The sequence below is a fragment of the Micropterus dolomieu genome, linkage group LG08, assembly GCF_021292245.1.
Source record: "Micropterus dolomieu isolate WLL.071019.BEF.003 ecotype Adirondacks linkage group LG08, ASM2129224v1, whole genome shotgun sequence".
NCBI classification, from domain to species: Eukaryota; Metazoa; Chordata; class Actinopteri; order Centrarchiformes; family Centrarchidae; genus Micropterus; species Micropterus dolomieu.
Genome location: NC_060157.1, coordinates 8,233,608 through 8,253,813, shown reverse-complemented (window position 1 = coordinate 8,253,813; position 20,206 = coordinate 8,233,608). Strand labels below are relative to the sequence as shown.

Here is a 20,206-nt window from a genome sequence, read left to right as displayed (position 1 = left end):
GTGGAACCACAGTAACTATCTCTTCTGCAGAGTATTAGTCCTGAATGGGACTAGGAAAGAGGTGGAAACAGCTTTGTTTCCGGCACTTCTAAAGCTCACTAATTTACATGCTATATCTTGTTTATACAAGAACCTTTACAACAACGGTAATTCAGTTTTAACAGGGTTCATGTGCCAGGTTGTTTCTTGGTCAGTATCTTCCTGGAGTCTCCGCTGCTGGCCTGGTGACCGCTCAAAGCCAAGATATAGTCTAGCACATAACCCTCCTTAAAAACAGAGAATAGTCTTTTTAATGGATTAAACAAAAAAAGATGTAATGTGTTAATGAGTGAGATTTACAGGTGCAGTTAGGTGGATTTTGTTAACTTTGGACAGAGCCAAGTTAGAAGTTTCCAGCCTGAAGGCTACTCACGGCAGCATCGTGTGTTATCAATCCTCTCATCTAAGTCACAGTAAGAAAGTGTATTCCTTTAATTGCTTAAGGTGGTATCTTTGTTATGTCGAAGATTTTTATTGACTGACGATGGGGAAATTGTACCAAATTCCTCAACCAGTTCTCCTCTGCTTAATGATGGTGGGTTGCAGGACAGAATCTGCTTTTATTCCAACATATATCTAGTGTTGGAGGTGCTGGACTTGTTCAGTCAAGACTCAGAGTAGTTTCCTCATCTGGGATTTTGTCCGTTTCACTTTTTTTTTTTTTTTTTTTTGGTTTTACATTCCAAGCTGTAGGAATATTAGGTTATTCGCCAAAGAAATTTCGTCCTGCTTAAAGTTGCTGGCTTTTTCTTTCTTTCCTCGGCCTGTAAAGAATTCCAAAGGGGATAAATCCAACACTTCACCATTTCTTCTTCCTCTTCACACCCGACTTTGTTTTCTGATTCCTTCCTATGTATATACATATATGTAGCTATATAATTTTGTGCTCACATGGGGCATTTTGTATGTGATATTCATATTAGGCATAATGGAGGTTAAAACATCTACTTCATTTTTCCAGTAGATCTTGTGTCCTTCTTGTCAAGACAACTTTTCTGAGACAACTGTAAACTCAAGTGCCTTTTCTTGTCTCCCACCGAATCATTGACATCCCTACCACCAAAATATGGACCAAAGACATCGACCGTCCCTGACACCTCCCCTCTCTCTCTCTCTCTCTCTCTCCCACTCACTGAATTGCACACTTTTCATTTACTACAAATAAACAGTTTGCAATACTAACTGTATATGGATTTTTTTTTTGGTAGTTATAGTCATGTGTGTCTGTTTATCACACTGCATGTAAGCAAACCAGGAGTTGAAGCAGAGGTCACAGTGAGGTTTTGCAACATGTCTGCACATGTAAAAAGTATGTGATCCAAGGTGCACAGCTGCAGGGGTTGGAAGTAATTAACTGGTGGCTTAAATGCAGTAATGAGATGATGAACTAGATTAGTACAATTAAAACGCATAACACTATACTCGAGCACACAAAACCAAACCTGTACAGCCTACAGAGGGCATCATTACTCTTAGAAAATGTCACTGATTTCTCAGAGGGAGGTTTGGTGGAGGACCTCCTCAATCAGCAGTGCTAGCAGAGGTATTCAGATCTTTTACATAAGTAACCGTACCAATACAACAATGTAATTTAAGTTTACTAGTCCAGCAATCATAATCCTACTTAAGAAAATTTGGAAGAAGTAAATTACTAAAGTATTTAAAGTGTCAATAGTAGTTTTTGGACAATTTTCTGATCTTTGCTTTTTTGTGAATTGTTGGATACTCATTTTTTTGGGTAAGAGATCAGAAGCCGAAAAGATTAGAGACCACACTGTTAATCCTCAACAGTGTATTGTATGTATGTAATTATAGCTGTCACAAAATGTAGTGGAGTAAAAACTACAAAATTTCCATCTGAAATGTAGTAGAATGGAAGTATCAAAAATAGTAATAAAAATAATCAATTACTTCAGAATTCTACTTAAGTACAGCACATGTAAATGTAGTTACTTTCCAGTCAGCAGCCAAATGTTCATTAACCGTCCAGTGCATACATTTTGTCTTTTCATTCTGTGAAAACCTTGGGAATTGGTTGGGTTTGGTCATTATAAGGCATAAGCATCACATTTTCTACTCTCTGCCTTCTATACATTTGTATGGGTAATGTTATTCCCTCCAATTCCTTAATTCTTACCTATACAGATGCATCTCGAAAAAATTTGGGGAGAAAAATAAAACGTTTGAGCTCCTGAGTCTGGGCATTTATCAAACTTTGCTATCGGATTTCAAATCCAAATTAAATTCTTGTAAAAATCCGAATTGTCACATACATCCTACAAGTTACAGCAAGTGTTTTCCCCCAAACCCGATACACACGTGTGCTTAAAAAAAAACAACTAATTTTCAAGTGTTTTTTAAAATGCACCTGTACTAAACTACAAGCAGAAAAATACACTTGACTGAGTTCCTTTAACCCTTTTCGATCATAAATCGTACCTGTGTTCATTATTGCCCGTGAGTGTATATCAAAATCACTAACCGTCTCCATCACGGAGTATGGTATTGTTCTAACGGGTAGCTGCAGAATGTTGCATTGAGCCAATAAATGCAACTCTTTAGAGATTCATGCAGATGCTTGTTTTTTTTACCAGCATGTTGTCTTGGTTTAAAAATAGCCAATGTATCTTACTCTTTCTGCAACATTATACCCACTGTAACTCATCAATTCAAACATATAATCCTCAGATCTGGTTAAAAAATAGGTCAAATAAGTAGTCCTGTTTTATTTATCCTTTTGAGCTGTTTTCATAAGATGCTAATTTTGTAATTTGAATACAGGAGCACTGTTTGGAGTGAATATTTAAAACAGAGTTTGGGTGGCTCTTCACTCACGTGTCACTGCTCTGGGGTTGAGTAAAAAGGTTTGCATTTCTTCCTTTTACACTCATATGTATATATGAGCTATCAGTGAGAAATTCCAATCAAATCAGTTCTGAAACCATGTTACTACACATCAAAATACAGAGAAGGTTGACCTAGATCTCCTAGTGACATTTGACATTTCAGATGCAAAAATTCATCAAAGATGCAAAAGTACTGAAGAGGAAGTTTCTTCACAAAGCATGCAGAGTCAAAAAAAATCAGGAGGGGAATTCGAAGCAGGATAGACGACTAAAATCCCGTACGGGAGATCAAAATTCTTCTGGATCCACTGAGTACGAATTTATGAAAATCATGTTTGCAAAAGACCTTATAAATATACATTAGTGGATAGGAAATAATATATTATAAATACAAAAATTAAGTAAAGTAATGCATCCCCATATTGTAACAGAGGCTAGCTCTCTACTCATTTCTACAGATGAGAGGACCATAGTGGAAATCCAGTATGGTCCTCTCAATAATTCTATTTATTAATTTATATATTGTTTGTATTGATTTTTTTCTCTTGTAATACATTCATTCTAATTACTTACGCCATTTTTCGGCAAACCCATGGCCATCTGTGCAAATTTGTGAAGTTTAGATGGTACGCATTTTAATTCTCAGGTGTACATGGGTATCTGTTTATATTACTGAAATGTGACTATTTGTATATACAGTCTATGATTTGTACAACAGACTTTGTTTTTCACTTTCATTTCTTGCAAAAAGGCATTTCACATTCTGAGATATCTAAGAAATGTTATCTTAGTACTATTGGGAATGGCTGCCAGGAGATGCTATCAAACCTATCAGGAAAATATGCAACCAAGCTACAAACTAAATTCACTGTAAAATTTGAATATACTTCTCTGTGCAGTCTATTTGGATGATTATGTATTAATGTAAAATATCTTTCCCGTTTCCTGGTATTAAACACACATTATCTTCTATTGCTCATCATACTGAACCATGATTTATTTATTTACATGCAAAAAAAAGCTGCATTTAAAATGAAAAAAAAAGACTCAAAACTCATAAAATACAAATGTATTTACTTTTTCTGGAAACCTTTCCTAGACAAAAAAAAAGTACAAATCTTGACATGATTAAAAATTGTTTAGTCACAGAAGTGGACTGTACAGGCAACAACGACCTTCATAAACTCTGTGCACAATGCAAAAATACATGCAAATAAGTACAAAATATGACATTAACTGAACTAGCATTGATCAGTCAAAACTCTGCGGTGGGGATATGTCACGGTGCAGCTCACAGCCCCATCACAGAGGGAAACACAGCAGCACCTGTTGAAGGAAAGAGTGCTTTCAATTCACTCACACAGACTCTGTCATGAACCCCTCCCATCTAAACTCATTGTTATGTCAAGAACTTCAGCCTATGTCTAATTCAATGTTGTGTCGTACTTTTTGGGCTACCTTGACCATCTCCTGTGTCAGACTCTGGGACTTTCCAGTCCAGCTGGCGGCCTTTTTCATAGAGTCCCTTCAGGACCTTCCTGACTTCGTCGTTCCCGCCTCCGCGACTCAGCTCCAGGTACTTTCTGTACAGCTGCAGAGCAGTGCGGGCGTCCTCTATGCTGTCGTGGGTTTCCCCCTGGATGTTGAGGTCTGGGAGCCGCACAAAGAAAAGAACAATCAGGAATGACTAGGCATATAGACAGAGCAGCACTTCAACCGTTACATTTACAGTTTCCAATGCAGGTAGGGGAAGTTTAAAACCTCAAGGCTTTAGTGCCAAAACACGGACATCTAAATTATACATGGTGACATTTGACGACTCTTAAGGTAACTTCAGTCCCTCCCAAAGTGACCATCTTGTTAATAGTGGTGCTGGCTCACCGCAACTTGCACTCTACTCTGTTGCCCCTCTAAAAAAGAAGATAATTATACATATACCTCCAAACTCACAAATTATCAGATCTATCTCAGTTTGTACATGTTAACGATGAATCAAGCACAAAACCTTGTGAAACTCACTATGACTACCATAGTGAGTTCCACCAGGTTCTGTGCTTAGACCAATTCTATTCACCTTCCTTTAAGCAATATTATTAGGAAACACTCTATAAACTTTCATGGTTATGCAGATGATATTAAATTTCATCTATCAATCAAGCCAGATGAAACCAATAAGTTAGCTAAACTTGAAGCATGCCTTAAGGATGTATAAACCTCGAAGACCTGTAATTTTAAGATGTTAAACTCTCTTCAAGGACCACCTTTTTTCTCCAACTTAACATTGGAAAACTCAGGCATATCTTGTCTCAGAATGATACGGAAAAACTAATCTGTGCATTTGTTACTTCTAGGCTGCTCGACAAAATTCCTTAAGACGTTTCAGTTGACCCAGAATGCTGCAGCATGTGTACTGACAAGAACCAGGAAAGGAGATCATATTTCTCCTGTTTTAGCTTCTCTGCACTGGCTCCCTGTAAAATCCAGAATAGAACAGGGATTTTCCTACATAGAGAAATTTTTCCTGCCAAAGGAAAGTATAGCCCCAAAATGATCAGAATTTAAGAAAAAAAAAAAGCATTTCAAATATTCTCTGAATGTGTTTTAATAGCCATTTATCAAAACAACTGTTGAGCAAGCAGAACATAAACTTAAATACGACGTCTTGACCCCTCTCCTCTCATCCACAGCGCTGTTTTTAACACATGCACCTGGAGCTGGAAAACCAGCTGCTGCGTTGGTTTGACTGCGCCTGAATGTTCCGCTACAAAGCTTGCGCTAATAATAGAGATGACTTCCTGTTATTTCTCAAAATGTGCTTGAAGTGTGCCAGTATTTACAGTCACTTTTAGGTGTACCGGCACCGGTACTCTTCTCTGCCCTCTCCAGATCAGGTTCTCTGGGTACTACGTGAGGCTCACCTGTTCCTGTTCTCTCCTCACTGCTAATCTCTGCAGGGAGATCGTGTGCCTTTCACGCAGCCGTGTGTTAGTTGCTTGTCAAAATCACTTTTCATGAACTGACCAATCACAGCCTGGAGTAAGCAGGACATTAAATAAAGGTTGAGGCACTACAGCGAACTTTAGAAATGTTGTACTCGTTCTGTATGCACGTTTCTTTTTTATTATTGACAAGTTAGTAATTTGCATAAACAAATGAGAGACTAACCATCATGTAGAGCATTTTTCTTGCGCAATTATTTAATGACTGAAAACAACCCACAAAAATGAAACTGCTGTTTTGTCCAACTGGAATTAATCTTATAGGCTGCTAATGGTAAGCTATTTAGTAGCACAATACTATTATCTGAAATTATAATGAATACACAAACATTAGCACTAATCAAACCTTAACCACAGTGGTATAGGCTAATATCAGAGAAAGTTTTTATTTGTGAGCTGAATCGTAACTAATAAACTATCTGTAAGCAGATTATCCAAATCAAGTGTAACCTGTAAATATATTATACTAACATTATACTTTCTATTTAATGTTATAATATTTATTAATACACTCATTTATACCTTTACTCCTCCAGGTTGTGGATATATTTTATTTATCAAATGGTCAGAAATAACAAAAAAATGCATAGATTTCAGTCATAAGGTAACTCATTGTCTTTACTGTACATATACCAATCATGTCTACTGTCGTGCAAAGTCACCCCCAAAGGCCCATTCTGAACCAAGGAAAACCCTGATAGAATTTAAAAATCCTTCTGCTCTCCTACAAAGCTCTTAATGGTCAGCCACCATTTTATCTTAAAGAGCTCATAGTACCTTACTATAGCCCACCAGAGTACTATGCCCCCAGAATGCAATGTTACTTGTGGTTCCTAGAGTCTCCAAAATTAGAATGGGAGCCACAGTTGGTCCTGGCTCAGGTGAGCCCTGAACAATCCTTTAGTTATGCAGGCCTAGACTGCCAGGGGACTTCCCATGATGCACTGAGCTCCTCTCTCCTCCACTCCATCTGAATGCAATCTTATCCCATTAATGCATGTTACTAACTCAACTTTTTCCCTTTTCCATAGTTTTGTGCTTTCTCGTCCTTCTCTTCTCTCCCTGTATCGTTTTCAGCAGTTTTTTGCACTCTGGAGCTGTAGAGTCTAGATATGTGGTTTGGGGGACTACTGCCCTCATGTTCCTGCTCAACACCCGCTGCTACAATTATTAGGGCCCGAGCATGGAACATGCAACATTTAACTTTCCACAAAACATGTCTTATGGTTTTCATGCATGGGAGTGGAAAAATGGCTTGCTAGTGCCCCCGGGCCACGATTCACCGAATTGCAAGAAATCTTTGTGGCAGATGTATCATTTCCAGACCTACAAAAAAGCCTCTGGGAGTGATGCCCCAAACCCAACTAGAAGTAGGACATTTTGAATTTAATGGTAATTTTTGACGATTCACAGGTTCTGTACTTTAACAGTCTCCTCCTACAGAATTAATCCCATCGACTTCAAATTTGAAAAAATCTGATTTTGAAAATGAAAAGTTCTTCTATCTGTAAGTTTTTGTCGAAGAGTGTGTCCATACCGTGGCACTAAATTTCAGTGATTCGCTATTAAACAGAAAGTGGTTCTAACTTCAGTGTACATGCTAAGATCTGTACCAAACTTTATATGTTTGATAAGAGTCCCGCCCTGAACACATCTACATGCAAATATTCACTCAATGTCATACCGCCACCTGCTGGCAACAGGAAGTAAGCCCGTTGTGACACAAATTATTTTACTTACATGACAACACATAGCATGGTCCACACTTTATGTACGGGTAAACTATATATAATTAGAGGGTGTTCTCTAGCGCCACCTAGGGGACACCTGAAGTGACATTTAACTCCTTCGTGACCGGTCCAAAGCACACGACTATTCAGAGCAGCGACTCCTGACCTCCAGTCATGAGAACATTTGTTATGAATTGGCGCTATATAAATACAATTTAATTGAAGTGAATTGAAATTTTTTAAAGTAGACTGACCTCAATAGTAACTACCCATGTCAAAAAAGAAAGTAGTTTGAACACGTGCGAATCAACTCGACTATTTATCGACCAACTGATGTGTAAGCCACCTGTCTATAGAACTTGGAAACGTCAGATAATCAATTAATAATTGGGAGCAGACATGCAATTGTGTGTATTTATTTGACTGCCTGATGAATCTAAGTCCAATATTCACTCTCTTTATGCTCTGTTTTTGGTCTCCACCAACTCCTGAAGGACATAGTTTGCTCTTTAGCTGCTAATTGTTCCACTTTAGGTCCACTATTCCATTCTTTTGGCCTATTACCACTTTACTTTGCTCAGTCTTAATGGATTATTAACATTAGTAATTTAGTATGAATTTTGTACTAGTCAAACATGTATTTCAACCCAGCAAGACATTTCTAAGTAGGCTAACAGCATATTAGACAAACATCACTGTAGGCCAGACAATGTCATACATGTAACACAAATACTGTCATTTACTGTATTACCCTGGTGAAATGTAAGGAATGTATGAAAAAATAGATACCACCCAAGCTTATTTGTATTATTGGGCTATATAAATAAAACAGATTTTGGCTGAGCTTTTTCTCTAAAAACAGCTGGGGCTGAAAAAAATGCTGTGGGAGTGGTGAGGGTGAACCAAAGCAGTGAAATTGTGGGCCGTAAACAATGAGGTGAAAGACACTTCAGTGAGTTGAGGGAACTGAAGTCGGGTGACAATTCTCTGCAGATCTGTCACTATCAGCCACCCCTTTCACACTACATGTAGTCATGGGTCCATTGTTAATAAAATAATATTGATTAACTTACCCAGAAAGTACCAGGCGAGAAATCTCAGAGAAATCATCCTCTTGCGGGGTAAATGGAACAGGTAAACAGTGTCAACGACTTGGTCTTTCAGAACCTTAGAAACAGCAAAGAAACAGACTGAAGTCACAACTGCTCAAAGAAAAAATATGTATAGAGGTGTCCGATTACATTACATACATACATACATTAAAGTGCTTTTAATTGTGCACTGCCATGCACTACACAATCACCTCTAATCCTAAAAAATCCATCAACAAAACAGATCTGACTTTAGTTTGTGAAATAACATACCAATAAATTAATAACCCGAAAGTCCTTCTGTAAACCGTGGCCAACGAAGCGAACTCCTGTGTCGATAAGGAAGCGCAGCTTCAAGTAAGTGGACTTCAGTGTGGTCAAATGCTTAGAAGAAATCTTTGCATCCAAGTCCCCTGGTTTGATGCCAGAATATTGTGTCAAATAGTCGACGACCTGGAAGAACAAACATTCAGTGTCGGGGGTGTACACATGAGCAGCTGTCTCATAGGATTAATTTTGGAAAAGGCATTGTACCTATTCAAGGTTAATATTTGGGTTTGTGGCATTCATCTTAACAAACGAATAAAGACTTTTCTATCAAGTATTCTTCCTGTCCACTTCCAGACTACATAAACAAGGGACAAGTGATCAATCATCATCTGAGAACAATAAAAGAAGATTACAAAATGTTTCTGTGATACTTATTGTTTGTGCATCATGTACTAATTCAACTGCAAACAAAAGACAACACAGTTCGGCCTTTCTCTGCTCATTCCTCTCTACCATGAATGATGTGCTACTCATTTCAGAACTTTCCAGAATTGCTTGAATTTACTGCAGGTTGACCAAATATTTGTTAGTGAATGAACGTGTAACTGATTATCCCGGTTTCTCCTATTTTGCCTCTCATAGTGTATTATCAAGTGAAAGTGTATTATCAACACTAACAAAAGGAGAGTCTGTTTATTGACTATGAAGGAAACATGATATAGGTAGTGATCGGAAAAAGTGTCATTCCTACATAATAGTTTAGTCAACAGTATCCTGTTTCCAAAACTCGCTTTAAACATACTGTTAATGATATATTTTTTGCTGTTAAGACATCTTGGTGTTTTGGACCCTGCAGTCTCTCACCTGCTCCTGAGTAGAGATGTAGTCATCAATGAAGGGCACCCCCTCGTTGGGCCCCTGACCCCTCACACAAGTGATCCTGGCCACAGACATCTGACTGGGCTTGATGGTCGATTTGGTGCCGTCACTGCGAAGTTCTGCCTCTTCCTGCAAACACGCATTGTCATGTGTTTACTCAAAGTGTATAATCACAACAAAAATAAGCATTATATATAACAAAGTATTTATATATTTTTTTGTAATATCAGTATGTCCACATTTTTTCTTGCTAGTAAGAGAGAAGGGTTTTTTTGTTCTGTTATGAAAGAAGTAACTCTGATCCACCTTCGGACAGGATACAAATTCTACCAAGTCAAAAGTATAAGAATTGCCTCCTTCAACTGCACAGCCTTACTGGTCTTGAGACACTTATAACACAAACCTGGGCCAAGCTAGCTTGCTAGAATTTAACAAAGTGATTAAAAATTGTCAAATTTAATAAAAAAGGAAACAGTCATTAGGGCTGGGCCATATGGCCAAAAATGTTATCACGATGAAAACATTTCATATTGTTCAATATCAATAATTATCACAATATATGTCTGTATATGTAAAGTTTAAAGGCAGATTTGTGCTCCTGAGTGAAAATTGAAGAAGCCAGATGGTTAATTATGTGGTGAAACTTTTCTTTATGGTCAGAATGGGACAAACACTTGATGCCAAACAGGGGATCACTTCACAAGTCTGAGGAAGAACATTCAAAACATTTTTTTTACTACAAATATGATTAGTTAAATCTTTTTTTAGGCCTCTTTTTTCAACAAAATAAATATTTTAATAGAAAAATTAAGTGCTAATTTGTTATATAATTATTGGCGATAATTATCATTATTGTTTTATTGCCCAGCCCTAATAGTCATACAATATTTTTGTATACCTGACATTTTAAGATACTGAATAATGGTATAAATAAACTGTTGGCAGCTTTGGTTCATAAGTATTCAGTCAGTTTTCTTGTGACTAACCGAGTGCAGAACCACAAATGCTTTCTAGGAGAAAATGTCAAAAGTTTATCTCTGTTGTCCCGATTTATACATTTTATTGCAACTCACATCTTTCTGTTATGTGAGGCTTTTCACTCCATCTTCAAGCATGAACATCTGAAACAGCTATTAACACTTGCTTTTAGATGTGGTTGGACAACACGTTGTACAAACTAGTTTGTTTTAAGCATATCTCGGGGCCCATATCACTGTCTCTGGAGGCTTCATTCATACTTGAAACCGGGTTACAGGTCGCTTTCTCCAGGAAGCTAATTTTTAAGACATCATGTAAATGAGAAACCCAACTTCCGTTATAAGGTTAGGGGATTAGAGTAAAGCAATTTCTTAGACTTGCAGCTACCTCTTATACAACTTTTTTTACTCCCCAAGTCTGGTAACAGTCACAGCAGAACGGGTGGACAAAAGGAGAGATCATTACACTGAGAGTAAATGTGTCCATCCATCCATCGTCAACCGCTTATCCTGCATACAGGGTCGCGGGGGGCTGGAGCCAATCCCAGCTTACATTGGGCGAAAGGCGGGGTACACCCTGGACAGGTCGCCAGTCCATTTCAGGGCAGTAAATGTGTCCTTGTATTAAAAATAAGTCCATCCAAGGTCCAACTAAAACTAAAAGTAACATAAAGTAGCCTCTAGAAGTTGAAATAGGTTGGTTTCTGATAAACATGAGGAAGCAGCATCTTCTAATAGAGTTAAAGTAATCAAGCCACGCTTCCAAAATATGGTCAGAGGCAAAGGAAAGATTTGATTACTGAGAGCTAAATGGATAAACGGCTTTACAGTACCATTACACTACAGTGCATGTAAACATGCTGTGTGATAGAGTGGCATTATAAACCAGACTCACCTGGTTGAGTGTGACAAACTCAGCGTCCAGTCCCACCAAGTCACCAGCCTGCGGCATCTCACTGACCATGAGGGGAATAAAAGTTGCATGGCTCTTCCTCTGCTTCCGAGCCAAAGAGGCCTCTGTCAGCAGCACACTGGCATCTATGGGATTTTTAACTGAGACAAGCAGCAAAGCATGGGCAGGTAAATTAACTGAATACAAACCTAGAAGGAAAATCTCCACAATAAATGTCCTAAGACTCACTGCGAAGGTCATATTTGGTATGGTAGTTCCTCTTGGCGTAGTACAGAATGGCAGGCACTTTCCAGCTCACATCAAACTGAGCAGCTTCAGTCTTTGACAACAAAACAAATACTTTTTACATGACTACACACATAATTTCATTAGTTTAAATTAAAAACAGTCAAAATGTACCTTGTCAATTGGCTCAATCAAGAAATCATTGAAGAGGTACCACTGCTGGTGCGTGACTCCCTGAAACAAACATTTTAAATGCAAGTTTTCAAACACAGAATCGATGTGGCCGGTATAAAACATCAACTACACTTTTACTTTGCTGAAGCCAGTCTCTCTCACAATTCCAGTCTAAGCTTCGCTCACCTCTTTTCTTTGATGGTAGGTTTCCCCCACTTTGATGTGTGCAACCAAGTTTCCACCTGTGCGAGCGTCTAGGATATGAGGCACCGTGACCACCAAATCATAGAGAGAAGCGCCCTCCGCCTCTTCGGCAGCACTTAACTGATCAAAGACAAAAGACAATGTAACGAGTCCTAAGTTCTTTACAACACGCAGTCAGCGAGCCAAGAAAAAAAAAAAATCAAAATCAGTGTTTTAATCCAGTAATCAGCAGAATTTCTCCCTCCCTCACCTCCTCTCCTTCAGGCCAGCTGCTGATCTCTAGTCCCTGACTTTTGCTGATGGACATCTTGAGACTGACAGGGATCCAGACGTGTCGCAGATCCTCCACCCGTGTGTCAAAGGTAAAGCCCTCCATGCTGCACTCCTCCCCACTACAAGGATATACAATAAGGTGAAAGTGAAGTTGCAAGAGCTGAAACAATTAGTTGACAGAAAAAAAATTGGAAACTAAACCAATAACCTATTGTTTAAATAAATGTTCAAATGTAATGTGCCAAATGTAGACCCAGCAGAAAATATGATGATTTTTTATTATTCATTATTTTACTTTTTTTCTGATGTTTTATAGACTAATTGACTAATATTTTAACCGGAACCATTAATTGTTAATGTAAATAATTGCCAGTGCAATCCTTTTTATTTGGTATTAAAAAGGGATCTTACTCCAAACACCACTCAGTTGGCATGGGTGGGGGTTCTTTAGGTTTTGCAGGTTCCATCGCCTCTTTCTGCATTGCTTTATTGAAGGCGTACTGTGAAGAAAGCAAAATAAAAATTACATAATTCATGTAACTAGTAACAAACAACCAAAATGAGTGTTATTTACCTCTGCCTGAACCTTCCAGAATTCAGCCTCTTTAGCACTGTTCACCTCACAGTTGATGACCAGAACATCTGGAAGACATCGAATGTTGCGTGTCTGCACCTACAGTGGCAAAGAAAAACATTCTCATAATGCAGTATAGAGTGGAGTCATAATACAAATGTGTTGTCTGTTAATATAAGCTGCTGAAATGTCGCAACAGAGCTTTAAACGTACTGTGGGTTGATACTTCTCACAGTTTTCACACCACGCCTGAGTGCTCTGCTCCAGACAGATGCTCTTCTTCAAGATCTCAGCAAAATCATATTCCTTTATTGTTTTCTCTGATGAATCAAAGTAAAATAATATATTGATAAACAAATACAGAACTGTTTCACAGTGTTTTCTCTGGCACAGGTTATCCATACACTAGTCTCTCAGGGCCAAGCTTTAGGTACATGATAGCTACACAAGACTGTCCAATGTACAGCAGTGTTGAAAGAGGACTCTACCTTGAGAGTTCTGCTCAGGGTAATGCATGGTGAAGAGCAACGTGAGGGAGGAGCGGACCGTCTCCTTGCCACAGCGACACAGGCTGCTGTTCTCAACTTCACATCCAAAGAGTTTTCCGATGGCAGACTCACCAGAGGAACCCAGCGAACTGTATCATTGGCACAACACAAACAAATTAGTAATTACAACTTCCCTAAATTTGTTTCTGAAAAAGCTTTGAGCCTAGAATACCTCCAGAATGGAGGTCTGCGCATGTCAAAAGCTTTGTTCAGGAAATAATTTGCCACTACACTAATACACACACAGTGATATCAATTTCTGTTGGCTGCTCTGACCTGCTGCTGGCTCCCCTGTAGGCCTGTGGGCCCTCCTGCTCCTGTGTCTCCTGGTGGAGCTGGGTGAGGATGAAGCGGTTCCAGCTTTGGATTAAACGCCCGAGTCTGGCCTTCCCTGTTTGCTCATCTGAGTCTGCGAGGATCAGACCCAGCGCTGAGGCCTCAGGAATGGTACGAAACGCTCGGAGGAAGTTACTGGCCTGAAGAAGTGAAGTTGGGAGAGGTTGGATTGGAAAATCTATATAGTATACAATGTGTAGTTGCAACACAATAGTAATGAAATGTTAAAACCTCCACAGCCACAGGGATCAACCTGCTGTTATTCAGAGAAACAATAACAAAAATCTACCTGACATGGATCCCCTCGTGACAAATCAAGCATGTGGAAGAGGAAACCGAGCTCACAGGCCAAACAAAACTCCTTCTGGCACAAATGATTCTGCACTAGACACCGGATTGGCTCCAGGAAATATAAAACCTAATTCACCAACAAAGGAACAAGGAAACAAAAACTCTGCTTTTATATAATCCTTTCAAAATATATTAAATTCCAATTGAAACTGATTAAAAAAAAATCACTCACAACAACATTCCTAGTTTCTCACCTGGATCATGCAGTTACAGTAGGCATTGGGTATGTGAGGCTCAAGGCCAGCAAACAAGGTTCTATTGTAATGTTTGAAGTCAAAGTCCTCCAGTCCAAGTTTAGAGTATTTAATTGTGACCTGATTGAACACAAAGCAGCAACAGCAAACACATTATTATAAAATAAAAACAATCAAGGTTCTTTTTATACAAAAACCATAATGAAATATGTTAAGCCTAACCTTTCTGTACTTTTTGGGGACCATGTACAGGTGTGGCTCTTCATCGCGCCCAATTGGTGATTCGGGGACCTGGTTGTAATTATCATAATCGAGCTCCACTTCTTTAATTTTGTAAGGAACCTGAAACCAATACAGAAAATAGTTTTTACTACGTTGAAATCTATGTATGAAGGTGACACTGAACACAACAAAAATGACTATAATGGAAATGACACACTGCTAAGGCAATCACCAAAATACACCTTGCAGGAATATACCCATGTATTCAACAATTTAGTGTTTTGACAGCATTTACAAGAACAAAATGCTGTTGTAATGTAGCGTAAGATCTACATTGTATGTTTGGACCTGCCTGGTTCCGAGGGCGAGTTCGAGGATTTGCTGCATAACCAATAAATCCAACTGTTTTCATTGTGCGCAGGATTTCAGGGTCCACAGGAGGCGCTCGTCTGTTGGAAGGAACAGTATTTCTTGATGAAAATATTCATTAAATTGTAGCAGTTAAGAAAAAAAAAAAAAACAGGGAAACGGAAGCAACTAGCCAAATGCCGTAAGCACCAGCTTCCAGTTTATTAGGTACACCACCTAACCATCACTGCTGAAAAGAGAAATGAATAAGTTTCACATTCTGACTAAAATGAGAACATAAGGTGAGAGCATACATGTCAGTTTGATGATTATGTCTCATCACCAGTTAAAAGATAAAGCTTGTGACATTCTATATATTTCTGCTATTGACAATAAATCCCAGTAGACCAAAATCAACAATGTGTTTATCTGTCTTTCAATAATTTCCAACTTCCCTATCTCACTCAGTCCCTTACCCACTGGTTCCTACTGATTCCATGAATCTTTGAAAACTGGTCACAAATATATTGTTTAATTTCTAACAATGGCTATATATTTCTAAAACAGCTGAGCAATGTCAAATTTCACCAACGTAACTCAAACTGGAGTAAATAATGTATTTGTTCAGTACTACTTTCAGGTTCAGATCGAGTATTTCCAGCAGCAGGACAGTGAATGTGAGATTGAATCAAACTAAACTACAGTTTCAGTGTTCATCATAATAAAGGAACACATCAACCAGTGCAACAGTGTGGCTCATTGATGTGTTTTTATTAGTTTGTGGACAATAATGGAGCTATGTGGCACAGAGGAAAAGGCTATTTCATCAGAAGATACACAGACAATACTTGTTAGTTTTGCCATTACCAGTCATACAGAATCAGCTTAGGTAAAGACATATAGTACTTGTGAATGTGTTACCTTGGGCTGGGTGTAGCCAGTGCAGTGGGCCAGTCTGAGAGCAGTGGCTCTGTGCTAGTCAGCGGCATGGGGATAAGCGAGAGAGGCAGCAGGTCGTGGTTCCAGTCCAGCTGAGGTAGCGTGTCCACAAGGCAAGGGAGGGCAAAGTCTGTCTCCCGGGAGTAGTCGTTAAATGATACCTCCGGAGCATCAGACCACAGGTGTACACATCCCCCGGAGTCTCCGAAGGCCAAGGCTTGTTTGCTGGATGATACGTCAAAACTCATGAGCAACTGGCCCACAGTGTTGACGTGAAAAATGTCCGCCACATTAGCGAGACCAGTGGGCTCACAGAACTGGCACTGACCTGGAGAAAGAGGTGGTGGAACATTATGCCCAAGATACATGTGCCAGTATTCAGGAAACATTTTCACTCATATACCTGAGTGACTACAGTAGCAACGGTTCCTAAATACTGTAGCCGGGACAATTACTTTTAAGTACCACTATTCAGGAAACACTTACACTGTTGTCACTGTAGGTATTTGAGTGTGGCATGCGTCACATTTATTGACAAAACTCTACAAACACACTGGCTACAGAACTGGCATGTATGAGACCCAAATTCCCTGGTTGGTACCTGTCTGTGAGATAATCGCAAGGCGTGACGTGTAGGTAGGAATGAAGCGCAAGAAGAGGGGATCCACGTGCACCTGAAGTGGCGTTACAGCTCGCATCATACGGAGGTCATACACCATTAGGAAACGATCGCATGCCAACCCGTTCAAACCCCGGCTGGAGAACCCGCATGCAGCCAGAAGGTTTCCATGGACATCAAAGTCTGAGAGGCTGCCAGAGAACGCATCAAATTCCTGCTCCGTCTTGAATGTACGCAAGTCCCGCAAGGTTACCTGTTTATAACAGAGGGTCAATATGAGTTGTGTGTAAACCAGAACACATCTTTCACAAACTGATTTGATCAAAATATTCTTACCTTGCCAGAAGTGTGCCCACAAAAGAAGAAACGACTGGTTTGGCGCATTATTGCCATTCCAGGCACCTCAACACTGAACTGTCGAGTACATGTGACAAGAAAGTAAACAGTCCATCACTTGCTTTTGAGCATGTTATTCTTATATATGTCAAATTATGTCATGAGGTCCTCTGCTGCATGCACAGACAGCTGTGGATGTTGATAAACTTAATTCCAATGTCTCACCTTTTGAGTTTCTTGAACAGTATTCAAGTCAAATTCAACCGCATAGTTTTGTAATCCGCCCATAAGCAAGGTGTTGTTATCGGTCATGAGAAGACTATGCATATCAGCTCCTTCGTCCATCCTGGAATGCACACATATATTATTAACAATGAATTTGCAAATTTGAATCATTACTTCAGTGAGAGAACAAATCATGTTACAGCTTCAGTTTGCCTACAATAAATTTCAGCATGTTCATCCAAACATATTTTGACACTTACGGGTAATCAAACATAACAAGGCCCCCACGAGTGTGGCATTTGAGATTACACTTGGAAAGGAACAGGACGCCTGTTTCCAAACTCTGAATGTGTCGGATGTCGTCAGCTGCATGGGCTTGGAAGGAAGAATAGCGGCCCATCGTAGGTCCGAAGAACGAAGTTACATGACCCTAAAGAGAATAATTAAAGTAAAACGACTTAATGACATGGTTGCTAAGTATTCGTACATTTTCATTCGATTAGAGGCAACCTGCATGTTTCAGAAATAATCATAATCAATCCTCTTACTCGGTGGTTTCCCATCCAGAGCATCTCCTCCTGAAGATCAAAATGTGTTGCAGTGACTGGGATGCCAACTTCTGAGACTGCACTGTGTAGCTCGGAAAACATCCCCTCCATGAGGTGTACAGGCTCAGGGACTGTCACGGTCAGCCCCTCTGGATCAAGCTCCACACCCTGTAGCATGCTGGGGTTGAGGTGGGGGTCCATGGAGGGCTCCATCCCCGCGTCCATAGTCCCGTGGAGGCTGGGTGGGTACTCACCCATCCCAGCGTCGAGACCGTCAAAGTTCATCATGGGTTACAGTTAAACCGACCTGCAATGACAACTACTGTAAATAATAATACCAGCCTAGCTAATAAATACATTTGTATTGTTTTTTTGTTTTGTTTTTTTGAGAAACTAAACTCAAGTGAAATTATCGCCCCATAAACTCAGGCTCGCTTTCCTGTTGTAGCTTTTGCTTGGCTAACAGTGTAGCTAGCCCCGGAAGCTAAAGTTAAAGCAAACTGCTAGCAAAAGCCTCCAAAGTTATAGTATTAATTACTAAAATGTGTACAGAAAGCTAAGCTTCTTCACCCACAACAGCGTTTCGTTATTGGGATTTTGGCAACTACTAAAAGTTATGGTACTTGCACGGTTAGCTAATTTAGCTAACATTAGCTAACGTTAGCATCGTCAAGAACCAGACAGACATTGTTGTGGCTGCACATCCCGTTGCAACACCCAAGATATCCGCATGACTGAAGACTGTGTGTCGCTTTGTTACAAAAAACTGTGTATGTAAATGTAAAGAGTACGCCGACCTATTCTAGGTCTGTAATACGATTTACCGCACAGGAGTCCATGCTCACTTCATTCACAACAATAACACACACATTTAAAAAAAAAAAAAAATAAAAACATATCCGGAGCAAACAGTGGTGCGTTCAAGAGCAGCGCTGGAGATGTCATTCATTCGCTAATACACCGGCGTTGTTTTATAGTTTATTATCATTGTCCATTTAGGCCGTGCAATAAACATTCCCTTTATTTGCCCCCGGACTCCAGATCCTCAGGGGCCCCTGGAGGTACCGTGGGTCATCTAATTTGATGAACTGTACATTTGTAGATCTGAAATAATATAGGAAATAATGGAGAATTCATTTAACTTGTTTTTCAAAGAAACATACCAAATGTTCAATTATTTCACCTTTACACAATGAGAGCATTTACTCTTCTTTTTTTCCTTTCAGTTTTATATTAAACTGAATATGTTGGGGTTTTGGACTGTTGGTGGGACCAAACAAGACACCTGAAGATGTCAGCTTGGGCTTTAGGAAATTGTAACAGTAATTTTCAATGTTTTCTGAAATTTTATTAGCCATACAAATCATTTATCAATTGAGAATTGACTGAACACAATGCAGGGTTTTGCAGAATTGTCCAGTATTGACATTCTCCTCTTAAGACAACATGTTGAGTGGAAGGAAGGGGTGTTCAACATGGGCCCACAGTTAAAAAAACGCATCTTTTGTGGGCTATAATGATATGTCATGTGAGCCTTCTGTACATCAGTCCTTTTACAAATCTCAGTGATTTCTCCATAAAACTGACAAATGGGCTAACATTTGAGAAAAAAAAATGAGTAGGCCTATCTGTTCTGTGTTAATTTGAATTGAATGAGTAGGCCAAGTAGCATCCTTGTTAATATGTGTAGCCTGCTGATTACAAACCCTTAGCTACTTTGTTTAACAATAATGTTTAGTGGGCTAAACCAGTCAGTAACTGGATTAGCCTATTTATTACCACTATATAAATAATATAGAACACAAAGGGGTGGTGAAAGAAAGCACGAAAATATCTTAGGCCTTATCGTTTTCTTTCTCTGAAAAAAAAAGTCTTTTCAAAGGCAAATGTTTTTCTCTGGTAGAGAAGAGGGGCAGATCGCGGAAATTCAGTTCATTATCGCCCTTAAATGTAAAAGGTTAATCTCACTTCCTCGGCATAGCCATAGATGTGAAACTTGATAAGAATTAAAACACATTTGGGTTAATTGGTGTTTCACCTACTGATTATCACACACACTTAGTTGTAATATAGGCTGGTATGGGTATAAATGCATTCTAGAGATCACATATACATTAAAGTAAAGGCATATTAAAATATATATAAACTTGTTCACTGCGATGGACTGGCAACCTGTCCAGGGTGTACCCTGCCTTTCGCCCGATGTCAGCTGGGATTGGCTCCAGCCCCCCGCGACCCTGTACGCAGGATAAGCGGTTGACGATGGATGGATAAACTTGTTCATATTGATTGATTATTTCAATAACAAATTATAGCCTATATTCAATATAAAAACCCTAATTTACC

The 20,206-nt window shown here is 39.2% G+C and overlaps 1 protein-coding gene across 3 annotated transcripts; it reads right to left on the bottom strand.

The window, feature by feature from the left end:
- Positions 1-3,942: 3,942 nt before the first annotated feature.
- pan2 (poly(A) specific ribonuclease subunit PAN2) lies at positions 3,943-18,723 on the bottom strand. Of its 3 annotated transcripts, none has more exons than XM_046055213.1 (26): positions 18,658-18,723; positions 17,861-18,167; positions 17,573-17,742; positions 17,313-17,433; positions 17,088-17,165; positions 16,734-17,004; positions 16,115-16,460; positions 15,198-15,294; positions 14,846-14,965; positions 14,624-14,743; positions 14,368-14,496; positions 14,019-14,218; positions 13,683-13,831; positions 13,408-13,514; positions 13,195-13,293; positions 13,032-13,120; positions 12,598-12,739; positions 12,330-12,467; positions 12,144-12,203; positions 11,973-12,063; positions 11,727-11,884; positions 9,840-9,983; positions 8,979-9,158; positions 8,688-8,781; positions 4,332-4,535; positions 3,943-4,211 (listed from the first exon to the last, which is right to left on the bottom strand). In XM_046055213.1, exons 2-26 carry the CDS (start codon positions 18,146-18,148, stop codon positions 4,177-4,179), a joined length of 3,630 nt encoding a protein of 1,209 aa, XP_045911169.1. In that variant the 5' UTR covers positions 18,149-18,167; positions 18,658-18,723; the 3' UTR covers positions 3,943-4,176. The 3 variants fall into 3 exon arrangements, with proteins under 3 accessions (XP_045911169.1, XP_045911170.1, XP_045911171.1); XM_046055214.1 differs by having other exon boundaries at positions 18,685-18,699; XM_046055215.1 differs by lacking the exon at positions 18,658-18,723 and having other exon boundaries at positions 4,344-4,535.
- Positions 18,724-20,206: the final 1,483 nt, after the last annotated feature.